Source organism: Puma concolor, chromosome C1 (genome assembly GCF_028749965.1).
Source record: "Puma concolor isolate L17-30 chromosome C1, mPumCon1.1.hap2, whole genome shotgun sequence".
NCBI lineage: Eukaryota > Metazoa > Chordata > Mammalia > Carnivora > Felidae > Puma > Puma concolor.
Window position 1 is genome coordinate 16,103,941 of NC_141674.1, and position 12,489 is coordinate 16,116,429.

The 12,489-nt window shown below is 58.8% G+C and overlaps 1 protein-coding gene across 12 annotated transcripts in view; it reads right to left on the bottom strand.

Moving 5' to 3' along the window:
- HSPG2 (heparan sulfate proteoglycan 2) overlaps window positions 1–12,489 on the bottom strand; it is a 99,240-nt gene that overhangs the window by 46,487 nt on the left and 40,264 nt on the right. For 8 of the 12 annotated variants that reach the window (XM_086715970.1, XM_086715964.1, XM_086715968.1 and 5 more), the window contains exons 4-22: window positions 11,701–11,810; window positions 11,546–11,604; window positions 11,095–11,255; window positions 9,716–9,766; window positions 9,172–9,300; window positions 8,686–8,940; window positions 8,490–8,609; window positions 6,625–6,756; window positions 6,322–6,466; window positions 6,077–6,228; window positions 5,833–5,979; window positions 3,256–3,419; window positions 2,778–2,957; window positions 2,482–2,678; window positions 2,240–2,387; window positions 1,448–1,575; window positions 628–714; window positions 479–537; window positions 256–323 (exon numbers count right to left, since the gene is read on the bottom strand). In XM_086715970.1, coding sequence (XP_086572096.1) covers window positions 256–323; window positions 479–537; window positions 628–714; window positions 1,448–1,575; window positions 2,240–2,387; window positions 2,482–2,678; window positions 2,778–2,957; window positions 3,256–3,419; window positions 5,833–5,979; window positions 6,077–6,228; window positions 6,322–6,466; window positions 6,625–6,756; window positions 8,490–8,609; window positions 8,686–8,940; window positions 9,172–9,300; window positions 9,716–9,766; window positions 11,095–11,255; window positions 11,546–11,604; window positions 11,701–11,810 — 2,492 coding nt within the window. The remainder of the gene's footprint in view (window positions 1–255; window positions 324–478; window positions 538–627; window positions 715–1,447; window positions 1,576–2,239; window positions 2,388–2,481; window positions 2,679–2,777; window positions 2,958–3,255; window positions 3,420–5,832; window positions 5,980–6,076; window positions 6,229–6,321; window positions 6,467–6,624; window positions 6,757–8,489; window positions 8,610–8,685; window positions 8,941–9,171; window positions 9,301–9,715; window positions 9,767–11,094; window positions 11,256–11,545; window positions 11,605–11,700; window positions 11,811–12,489) is intronic. The other 4 variants (XM_086715972.1, XM_086715971.1, XM_086715966.1 and 1 more) reach the window with 1 other exon arrangement.

The following is a 12,489-nucleotide window of genomic DNA, read 5'->3' on the forward strand; positions in this document are numbered from 1 at the left end:
ACAAACACAGATACAACAGTCGCATGAAGAAGGACTGGCAGAGGATCCGGGACTTGAACCCAGGTTACCGGACTCTCCAGCCCAGGCTCCTTCCCGATGCCAGCCCACCTCTCACGAGGGGAAGACTTGTCAGCAAGGCGATCAGCCTCTGGCTAGGCCACCCCCCAGCAGCCAAGGAGCTGTGGGGGCCACCCCCCCTCCCAGCTGGGTGCCCGCCGGAGTCCCCTGGGGTGGGGGAGGGGAGGGCACGCGTACCTTACAGCGGCAGGCCTCCCCAGAGCTCCCCATGCTGCCTCGCTCGTCACAGCGCACGATCTCCTGGTCTGGAAGCACAAAGTGGGTGTTGGCAAGGCAGGTGGGAATGGGATGGACCCAGTCTGGCCAGGCAGGTGGCAGAGTGGGATGCCTCCCCGGGGATCATGGGGTTTGGGCTGGTGGGCAGCCTGGGGGAGTGCCAGGGGATGGCTGTGATACTCACTGGTGGGCCTGCACTTCCCGCCTGGCTGGATGGGGTTGCCCTCATATCCAGGGGCACAGCTGGTGGAGGGAGGGAGGGTCCTCAGTGGCACTTCTATGTTCCCACCCCGTACAGCCTGCTCCCCCCGGTCCCGGTCGGCTCTCCCTCACCTCTCACAGCGGCGGCCCGTGTAGCCTGGGGCACATGCATCACATGTGGCTTGGCCATCCGTGTCCAGGAAGCAGGTGTCTGAGAACCTGTGGGTATCCAGTGGCAGGACATGGGGCAGGGCTGCAACAATGGGCTGGGGTTGACACTCCCACCCCAAGAAATGATTGCTGCCCACATGGCACAGTATGCCATGAGACGTGATGTCGTCTCCCTGCCCACCATTTCCCTGCCCGTTTAATTTTTTTCTTTTCTTTTCTTTTTTTTTTTTTTTAGCGTTTATGTATTTTTGAGAGACAGAGAAACAGAGCACGAGCAGGGGAGGAGCAGAGAGAGGGGGAGACACAGAACCCAAAGCAGGCTCCAGGCTCCGAGCTGTCAGCACAGAACCCGATGCGGGGCTTGAACCCACGAACCTTGAGATCATGACCTGAGCGGAAGTCAGCCGCTTAGCTGACGAAGCCACCCAGGCGCCCCTAGATTTCTAAAAATTTTTTATTTTTACGTCATCTCTACACCTAACACGGGGCTTGAACGTACAACCCTCGGATCAAGCCTCACATGCTCTACCGACTGAGCCACCTAGGCGCCCTGTCCACCTATTCTCGATCTGCAGCCTCAGAGCGATACTAGAAAGACAGATGGGCCCGTAATACAGGGAAGGAAGCTGAGGCCCAGAGAGGTCAAGGGGCATGGAAGAAGTCAGTGACGAGGTGAGGATTTGAACCCGGGTATCCCACCTCCCCGCCCAGAATATGCCCCTGGCCTGCTGTACTGCCCACTCCCCCCACCATACCTGCCCCACCCCGAGCTGGGTCTGACCTGCGGGAGGCGTCAATGTATGGGCAAGGGCAGGGTCGGCAGGCAGTGGCTGTGGCCTTTGTGGCGTCCCCGAAGAAACCAGCCTTGCACTTGTCGCACTGTGGCCCCTCTGTGTTGTGCTGGCAATTCTGGGAGGAAGGGGAAGAAGTGGTTCAGGTTCTACAGAGCAGTCCCTCTGCCCCACACTGGATTCTGAGGGTCGCCCTTTGAGGCTGGCCTCGCCTCCTCCATCGTGCTGGAGCATCCAGCATGCATCCTCATGGGGAATTCATCACTTCACATGGGCAGCCTGTTCCATAGAAGGTTCTAAACGCCTGCTTTATACTGACCTAAATCCGCCTCCCTCTTCTAATCTGCACCCACTGGCTATTTCAACCCTCTGGAATCGGTTTCTTCTATCTTACGGACCTCCTGAGGAATTTGAAGATGTAGCTTGAGCCTTGTCTTCGGTCAGCTCCAAAATCCCAGCCCCCTCCACTATTCCTTAGAAATGCATATGATTTCCAGGCTTCTTGCCCTTAGGGCTGCCCTGCTAAGGATGATCTTTAACACAGTACTCTCCAGGAATGCTCTGAGCAGGGTGGAAGAGAGTAGGACTTTCACCTCCCTTATCTGGACATTTTATCTCTGTTAATGCAACCAGAGGTCACGATAGTTTAGCTAGCAGCCAGGACAGCCATTCTAGAGGCTCATGCTAAGCTTATGGGCACAAAAAGGCTTCAGCTTGGGCCTCCCACCTATCTATGCTCCCGGGCCCTAGCCAGCGTCCGAGGGTCAACTGGCCCCACTCACCAGGCAGTGGCCATACACAGGGTCACAAGAGCTGGCATGCCCATTGCAGTTGCAGCCAGAGCAGGTGCCCAGGTAGGGCCCACCAGGCACCCGGGTGAAATGGGCATCACAGCTCTCGCAGGATAAGCCAGAGTAGCCAATGGGGCATCTGTGGGGACAGGACCAAGAGAGTGGTTACAGGAACCGTGAGGGCCCTGCCGTTTCCCCCCTATCCTGGCTGGGGACTCTGCCAGCTCAGGCACCTGCACTCCTCCACGCTGTGGGCCCGGCCGTGGCTGGTGGCGTGGCTGACGGTGGTATCCATGGCAATGTCACTCAGTCCCACGCTGGCCATCTTGGCGTTGTACACTGTTTGGATGAGCACAGCCTCCAGGCTCTGCAGCACCTGCAACATCTCGGCCCGCTGCACTGGCCGGCCAGACTCATGGACCCAGTGCTCCTAGATATGAACAGAGGTGCGTGGGGGGCAACACGCATTAGCACCTGCCCAGCCTGCGGCCCCTTCACGCCCAGCCCCGAGAGCTCAGGCACCACCTACCTCCGAGAACTGAACCTGGCGCTGGTTCAGCGTGCCAGGCTGGGTGGGCACGTGCCCTCGGGAGAGGAGGCGATATCCGGCTCCCACGAGGACCACGTCTGGCCGCTGCACTGGCTCCAGCATGCCTCGGGCCAGCTCATAGCGCACCTTGTAGCGCAGGGAGCCACCGTAGGAGTCCACCTGGCCGATACAGGGCCGGTCAGGGCAGGGAAGGGGGCACACCTGAAGCCTGCTGCGTGTCCAGTCACCCCTTCCTCCGCCCCTCCGTGTCTAGTGCTCGCCGTATGCCTGGCACAGAGCTGGGCACAGGGAGGCAGAGCTGGGTGGGGCTTGGCTCTGCCTTTGGGATGCTCGGTCTCCAGAGCTGAGTCTGTCCTGCTGCCCACCGGCTTCAGAGGGAGCGGAGCCCAGGCAGGTTGTGGGCCTGTGAGGGGGGCTTGGCCCTTTCCCCATCCAGAGCAGCAGGCCAGTCCCTTACCTTGTTGCCCAGGAACTGCTCGGGCAGAGCCCAGAAAGAGTCATGCACCAGGAAGCGTCGGGACAGGTCGACCAGCTGGAACTCCTGCACAGCGGGGTCGATCTGCAGCTGGGTGGAGGAGAGGGGCGGCATGCCGGGCTGTGCGGGCATTGTTACGTTCACGCCTGCGGGCGGCAAGAGGGAGGGCTGAGGGCTGCAGCACATGCCTGCCGGAGATACCCACCCTGAAAGGCAGTTGGCCAGAAAGACGGGAAGGTTCTGGGAGAAAGCTGATTTAAAGAGAACTTCGGTCTCTTTCGCCAAGTTAAAAATTTTTTTCTCTTCCCTACAGTTTTGGAGCAGTGCTTCCTAAAGCATGCTCTGGGGAAAGTCAGTGCTGAAGAATGACAGCTGGGAACCACAGGGTCAGAAAAAGGTCAAGGGAATGGATTCTTTGTAGCAGGACTTCTCAGAGCCTTTGGTTTTGAGGACAGATCCGTGGACTGTCAGCGTTGGAATGGCCCTCAGGGGGCAGAAGAGAGTTACTCGGGGCTGAAGAACAGATGCCAAGTCCTGGTTCAACCACCCTCCCCAGATGTAGGAGTTTGAAAAAAGGCCTCAGTTTCCTTATGTGTAAAATGGACACAATACTGGTTTGCTTCATAAGGTTATTAGGAAGAGAAACTGAGCAAATTGATATAAAATGCTTATAAAACAGAGTGTGGCACACAAGAAGCACTCAAAAACAATTAGCTGTTGTTATTGTTACTATTATGATGGGTCATCTAGTCCAATTGCCCCTCTGCCACACACACACACACACACACACACACACACACACACACACACGTGCGATTTCTCTCTACAGCATCCTTCCAGATCTCTAGTGCAGCACTAACTATCCAAGAGAAATTTTTGTGAGGACAGAAATGTTCTACATTGTATTCTCCAATATGGTACATTGTGGGCACTTGAAATGTGGCGAGTGTGGCCAAGAAAGTGAATTAATTAATTTTAATTTAAAGAGCCACATGTTGTTAGCGACTACCACATTGAGCAGCTCTAATGGATGGGGGGCTCATTACCTCCAAAGTCAGTCCCTCCCAACCCTGGACAGTTCTGACTCTTAGAAATTCCTTCCTTGTGGGGCGCCTGGGTGGCGCAGTCAGTCAGGCGTCCAACTTCGGCTCAGGTCATGATCTCACGGTCCGTGAGTTCGAGCCCCGCGTCGGGCTCTGTGCTGACAGCTCGGAGCCTGGAGCCTGCTTCGGATTCTGGGTCTCCCTCTCTCTCTGCCCCTCCCCCACCCACGCTCTGTCTCTCTCTCTCTATCAGACAATGAATAAATGTTAAAAAAAAAATTAAAAAAAAAAGAAAAGAAATTCCTTCCTTGTGCTAAGTCTACATCTGTCTGGAAGTAGCTTCTCCCCTCGATCGTAAATGAAATCCCTGTACCCACGGATGAATCCAGACCCTCACCTGCAGAATGACCATACATAGCCCTCAGGACCAGGCCACATTTCCCCCGGCCTGCTTTCCTCTCTCCCTTCCAGGGATGTTTTCAGAGCTCCTGCCCCCTAGTCACCATCCACGCACAGGCCAACCTGCTCACGCTGGAATCCCTGCCCACCCTGACCATTCTGATTCCAGTCAGACAGGCCTGGGTTCTGGTTCTCCTCTAAACAGCTGTGTGTAACCCTAGGGAGGCCCCACCGTCTCTCAGAGGACCTCAGGGTCCTCACCTTAGGAGAGTAAGAACAGCTCCGACCACACAAGGGCTAGTGGCTGTCCAAGACTGTCAAGCCACAGCACTGACCGAGTGCTTACTAGGTGGGCATCTAAGCCCCTCCTTGCATTTAATCCTTTGTGATGCCGAAAATGATATGGGAGGCAGCCTGATGTCAGGCGGTAAATGAGGGCTGGGACTTGAACCCAGGTCCTTGTGATTTCTGGGCCCGGGCCATTCTGCCAGAGAGAACACAGGCCAACTGCGTTCCTGCCTTTATGTTTGGGAAAACAGGCCTAGAGAAGCCGACAGTCACACAGACAGTAATTGGGGCAGCTGGAGGTCAGCCCCAGGCTAAGAAGATGCCAAAGCCTGGTTCTTCGGCTCTGGGGACACTGGCACCTCTCAGTCTCTCAGGATGAGGATGACGAGGATGGTGACGATGACACCAGGGCAAATGGACGGGGCACTGACCACGGATGAGCATGGCTCATCTGTATTAACCCGTTAAGTTCTTACAGCAACGCGGAGTAGATAGTTCTTATTTTATCCCCATTTCGTAGATGAGAACATTGAGACACGAGACAGCAACTTGACCACGGGCACAGAGCTCGTAAGGGAGTATCAGAATTTAAACAAGGAATCTGGCCCCAGAGCCCATCCTCTTCATAACCCAAAGCAGACATCAAGTGTGGGTGTGGCTTTTCCTAAAACGTTTGTTTTCCCTCAAGTGCTGTTCTCACAGGGCTCAGCCTTTCTTCAGAGACCCTGCGCCCCTCCGTGAACCCGGCCCCATCTGCCCACACGTGCTGTGCTCCCATATCCGCCCTCTTGCCTCCCCGCCAAGCCCACCACAGCGCCCGCCAACGCACCCTTGAAGTCATTGGGCTGGTCAAAGCGGAGCTGGATCTGGTCTCGGAAGCGGCGGCTGCTCTGGCAAATGCTGGTGACCCCAAAGCAGAAGCAGGGCAGGCAGGAGGCGCTGGGCTCCAGGTAGAAGTGCCCGTCGGGGCAGGGTCCTGCCGGGTGGCATGGGAATGGGCTGCGGCTGGTCACCAGCAAGCAGCCCTGGCCTCACCAGCCCCCCCCCAGGGCCCGTGTGCCCGCTGGCCGTACCTCGCTTTGGAATGAGCTCCAGGACCCCGTCGGGAATGCCGAACACCATGCCCCGGGCATTCATGGCCTCACAGGTATAGGCGCCCTGGTCTGCCTCCTTCACATCACGGATGGTCAGTGTGCCACGGCCTCCTTCGCTGGTCACTGTCACCCTGGAGGGCCCCGAGACAGAGGTGGGGTCAGGCCGGAGCCACTGGCCCAGCGCCCCCCACATCTCCAGCGCCTGCCCGGGCTCAGAGCCATACCTGGGATGAGAGGGGATGTGGCCCCAGTTAAGCCTCCAGTTGATGATGGGGGTGGGGACGCCAATGGCCACACAGGTGAAGGTCACTGTCTGGCCCCGGGAAGCCTGGATGGACTCCTGGGGAGGGGTCACCACCTGTGGGGGCACTGGGGCGACCAGAGCAGGAGTGAGGGGTATGAAGGGCACAGGGAGGAGGAGTGGGGGAGGAGAGAAGGGCTGAGACTGTGGACGGCGGGCGCTGGGGCCGGTGGTTCGCCAACACCCCCCCGCCCCCCCACGGCTCCACCCCCCTGCCCCTGCTCACTGCAGCCGAATTCATCACTGCGGTCGGGACAGTCACTCTCCTCGTCACAGTGGAAGCTGGCTGGGATGCACGTGTTTGTGGAGACACAGCGGAACTGAGTGGGCCCGCACACATCCTCGGGACGCTTGGCAGCTAGGGGACAGAGCCAGGGGGTGTGGGCAGCAGGCCCCACCCTCAGGGGGGGACCACTCCCACTCCCTACCTGCCCACCTTCCCTGGTGTCCCCAGGGTCACTCCCTCATCTCATCCTCGTGACACACAGCTGCCCTGACACTGCCCACCGTCACTAGTCAGCCATCAAATGGCTCATCACGGTTCCCTGTCCTCACCACTCACTCCACCTGCGTTCCCCAAAACAGAGACATACCTGGCACGTTAGAGTCATTCAGCAACTCCCACATCCAGCCACCCTCACAAGCACAAGACCTCTGTCAAAGGCACGGGCAAAGTGGCCGGATCCCCAGACACCAGGTGAGACCTGGTGCAGTTCTATCAGAAAGGCCTGGCAAGGGACCCTGCCACAGCCCGAATCTCACTGCTCTGTCCCCTCTGACTGGCCCGGGGTGGCCCCTGACCTGAGGCGGCCACCTGTGGACTGGCCAGAGGCCTGAAGTCGGCCCGGCACCGGGGCTGGGCCCGAGGCATCTGTAGTAGGGGGGGACTGACACTCTTCCTCAGGGAGACTGACCTTAAGATAGACACACGGACGGGGACAGAGAAGGCAGAGTGGCGTAGGAGAGGAGGCCACACATCTGCAGAGAAGGAAGTGAGAGAAGGCCAGGAGGCAGCTATCTACCAACCTGGGGGTTTCTGTCCCAACGCCCTCTGAGCCCCCAAGGCCACTTAGCTTTCACGTTCTCTGTTCGGGGCTCTGACAACCAGGACTTGGTCTCCTGGGACTTTTCCCCAGATGAGAAGTGCTTTTCAACTAAAGCCCTCAATTACTTCTCTTTCCCAAGGGGCTGTCTCGTCAGACAAGCTTCGAGCCACAGGAAGGACATCCTAACAAGTGGCCCGCTGCCGCTTCTTTCCAGCGTGGACCGTGGGGCAGGGAAGGTAGAGAGGAAGGCGAGGAGCTACCAGTGGACAGGACCGTAGGAATGTCAACATGTGATCCGGGATCACAGAGAAATGGTTTGAAGATTATCGTCAGTCTCAGACTAACAATCTCCAGCAGGACAGGACGCTCAGATGCTACCCGATAGGGTGTTTGTCTCTCCAGCCTCACCCATCAGCTGTTATAATGTCCTTAACATTGACTAGGTGGATGGACGTCAGCCGGGTGGATAGTTGGGTGTCCGACAGTTGGTTGGACGGATGGATAAGAGAAAGGAAGGATGTTGGGTCGACGGGCGGACAGGTGGATGAAGAGCTATGAGAACAGACAGCCGAAGGGACAGACAGCTGGGGGAATGGATGGATGGACCAATGAACGATGGATGGATGGCTGAATGGGGAGATGACAGAGAGTTGGGCAGATGGATGTCCAAAAAACTCAGAACTAGCTCTATGTGAAGAACCCCTATACTTGTCCGGGAAAGGCTTTGACTCCCTCACCTGCCAAGAGTCCGATCATCAGGGGACATTGGGGGACATATGAAGCCCTCTCAGCCACTTGTCTGACCTATACTCAAGCACAAATAACCAAGAGAAGATTAATGGTACTGAACTAAAGAAAAGAAACAAGGAGCCATCAGCCACAGGCAGTCTGGCCGCAGTGATTCCCTACCAAGTTCAGCTCAGAGCCGAGACCCCTCACTGCTGGGGTCAGAGAGAGAAAGACCCTCCAGTCTGTCCCCAGGGCCTTCACACTCAGCCAGAGAGAGCAGGGGGAATAGGGCCCGGATGGACCCCAGGACACTCACGGCAGTTGGCCTCATCGGTGCGGTCCTCACAGTCAAAGTCGCCGTCACAGTGCCACAGCTTCAGGGCACAGTGCCCGTTCCCACAGGCGAACTCATTGGGCTCGCATGGCGGGGGGGGACCTGGGGGACCAGGCCGGGTTCAGCCAGCGGCCCTGCCCCCCGCCAGCCCCGCGACTCCCGCACCCTGGGTCCTCACCGCAGTTCAGCTCATCACTGCCGTTCTTGCAGTCCTCCTGCCCGTCGCAGATGTAGTCCTTGGGGATGCACTGCCCGTCGTGGCACATGGCCTCGTGGGGCCCGCAGGGCACAGGCCTGGCTATCCCGGGGAGCAGAGGCTGCGGAGCGGGGGTGCCCGGCAGCTGCTGAATGGTGGTTGCCTCCAGCCAGGGCACCGGCGGTGGGGTCTCCACCAGAGTGGGGGACACGGAGCTGACCGCTGGGACCTCCTCCTCTGTGGACAGAGCCCTCCTGGTGTTGGCACGGTCCGCGGCCCCGGCCCCCACACCGCCCAGGCCCTCCCTGTACCTCCCTGCCACACACGGTGCCCCCACCTGTGTCCTCCTGCCCACCCCCCTCAGAGCCCCCCGCCCGCACCAAACCCTCACGGTTGACACGGAGGCCCAGGGGTACCCCGGCCCTGCCCGGTGTCTCGGGCCACTTGTGGCCCCGGCCGGCCCCTCACCGCAATTGAGCTCGTCAGACATGTCCCTGCAGTCGGGCCTCCGGTCACAGCGATACTCCAGAGCCACACACTCGTTGTGGCTGTGGCAGGCGAACTCGGCCTCGGTGCAGACTCTTGAGAACTGGGGCACTGTGGGGGTTGGAGGGCGTCAGAGGGGCAGGGTGGGAAGGGGGGGCGGGAGGTGTCGTGGGCAGCACAGGCACCGCGTGGCTGGCAGGGGGCTTCAGCGCCCTGCGTCCGGCAGACTCGAGTGAGGCAGAGGGGCACACGGTGGACACATCACGGCACACGTTGGACAGGGGACGGGTGGCGGTGGCCTCAGCCATCCCTTCCATAAACCCCACACACGGTTAGCAAGCCACACGCATGCAACCACCACATCACACGCGTGCAGGCCACAGCCTGGCCCAGTGAGGATGGAGGGGAAGGGGAGAGAGGGCGACTTGTGGGCCACGCCCAGCCATCTCACCCTCATCCTTCCTTTCCCTCCGTCCATGAACTTCTCCAGTACCTGGCCGGGCCTAGGTCTGGCTTACACTCTCACCTGGTGTCACTGCGGCCGCCACGGCGGCCGGAGGGGGCGGGGGTGTCTGTGCTGGAAAGGAAGGTGTGATCAGCACCGTCCCATCTGGGACCTGGGAGCCGTGGGCTGCAGGGCCGAGCCAGGCCCATCCCACCATCCCTAACCAGGAAGGCCCACTGAAAAGTGGGGAGGAGAGGGCTGGGCCCCCAGCCATCTTCCGGTCTGGGCCCGGGGAAGAGCAAACTTGATCTCTGGGTGCGTTCTTTGGGGATTTATGTGCCGAATGACAGAGGCGATGGCTACACTGTCTTCTTCCGATCTGGCTACGCCATGATAGGGAAAGCGCTTGTTCAGCTCTGGGTCTCCTGACTCAGGGATGGTGACGGCTCTGAGAAGCGGAGCCTGTGGGGGAATGAATGGGGCCTGTCTGGCTTGGAGAAGCCAAGACTCAGGGAGTCAAAGTAGGAGCCTGGGGGTGGCGGGTGCCGTGCAAAGAAACCTGAGCTGACCGAGAGCTCAAAGGCCAGGCCTTTGCATCCGATAGCTGTGTGACCGGGGGCCGTTCTCTTGTTCTCGCTGAGCCTCAGGTGCTGTGCTCATCTCATGTCATCATGGGTTCTGGCAAGACTGGCACAGACATGGGGCTTTGTGGAAGTTCTGGCTCTTCCACCAATGCCTATGTGAATTGGGACAAGCCACTTGTCCTTCCTGGGCCTCAGCCCCCTCATGTCTAAAATAAGAGGAATATCTACTTCACAGGAATTATGAAGTCTGGACGGAGGCTGGATACAAGGGCTTTACTGAGCGCCCAGCACATAGTCAGCTCTCGGTAAACATTTGTTGGTTATTATTAAATGCAAACGCGTTTGGATCTGAAAGTTCTATATGCAGAAAGGAATCATTACCTATTGTCGGTGTACAGAGGTCTAGAGACAGAGAGAGCGAGCGGAGATTAAATCTAACCGGGTACATGTTAGGGGCGCCTGGGTGGCGCAGTTGGTTAAGCATCCGACTCTTGATCGCGGCTCAGGTCATGACCTCACGGTTTGTGAGATCGAGCCCTGTGCCATCAGGCTCCGCGCTGACAGCATGGAGCCTGCTTGGGATTCTCTCTCTCTCCCTCTCTCTCTCTGCCCCTCACCTGCCTGTGCTCTCACTCTCTCTCTCAAAATAAATACATAAACTTAAAACATTTTTTTTTAATTAAAAAACATAATTTGGTACATAGTAGAGGAAACAGGTTATACTCAACCCAAGCCAGGACTGCACAGAGACTGATGGGGCGGACTCAGGTAGTGAGCTCCCTGTCCCTAGTGGTGTACAGGCCCCAAGCCAGAAGAGCCCACGGAGGGGACACTGGGAGGAACGAAGAAGTGCTCCAGGTCCCAGGATGGGCTTACCTGTGCCCAGGCGCCGGAACTGGAATCCCTGGGGAGAGGTGACGTAGGAGGCAACAGAGCCGCTGGAAATGACGGTATGAAGCACTTCCTGAATCTGAGCCCCGTCTGCATTCCCTTCGGAGCCCACGTCCAGCTCCACGAAGACCCAGCCGTCCAGCTCCCTAGGGATGGGGATGGGGCAGGGGAGCAGGATGAGAAAGACACCTGCAGCCTCAGCTCCTCCCTCCGCCCCCTGCCTGAGGCTCAGGCCCGATCTCCTGACTCTGTGCCTGTTCCCAGACAGCCTGGAACCCAAGCGGGGCAATTGAAGGTCTCAACTGTCTCCCCAAATTCCTGACCTTCCACCGACCGAGATCCACCTCATTAGGCGTCTCTTACTTCCCCTCCTTGTCACCTCCCTCCAGGTCAGCCCCCCCCTTCCCTGACCGGCCCCCCAGGGGACCCTTCTCACTTGATGAACACCACACTGACAACCTGGTCTCCGGGAATCTTCAAGTACTCCGACTCAAGCTGCAGAGTGACACGGCACCGTCAGCCTCCAGATGCCTTCACCCCATCCTGTCCTGCCCCCCACCCTCGGGGAGCGCCCAAGCCCCTTCACCTCACCGTGTCGACCACAGCCTCGGACACTTCCCGGAACTCCTCGGAGCCCGCATCCTCCAGCTGAGGGCTGTAGTGGATGGAGCGAGTGAAGTTTACCAGGGCCCGGAAATAAACTGCAGAGAGGAGCGGGCTGTCACCAGGAGGTGTCCAGCCTGGCATATGGCGGCCCCGGGCCGCTGGGCCAGGGGGTGGAGATTTGGGGATGGTCTCCAGCGGCCTCTGGCCCAGCCCGCGCCCGTGGGCCCACAGCCATGCCCAGCACTGCCCGTACGAGCACTGGTCACAGTGGCTGTGGCAGGCCTGCCCAGGGTCAAAGCCGAGGCCCCACCCATAAGTGAGGGGCCTCAACCAACGGGAAAGTAGCCTGACGCAGAAACTAAGTGATGGTGCCGAAGAGACCCCCAGCGGCACCGAGGAAGGCTGGACAAGAAGAGCTGGCTTCCAGAGGACGCTGGCCTGGCACAGGGGTCACCCACAAGGGACCGAGACATGCCTCCCACTCCTCTCTGGCTGGTTCTAGTCATCCCTCAGGGCTCTCAGCTCAGCCATCACCTCCTCCAAGAAGAGCGCTTGAACTGGCCTCCACCCTCCAACCCCGGCTGGGTTAGAGACCCCGGCTCAGGACCACCGCCCCCCTCCCCTGTGCTTCCTCCATCAGAACACCTTCCCTCTTGCATCGTGTCGATCCTGCCTGGTCACGCACGGACTGTGGAGTATCATGTGAAAACCAGGGGTTCTGAGGTCAGCCACACCACAGGCACTGACCTCACCTCTCTGAGCTTCTGTTTCCTC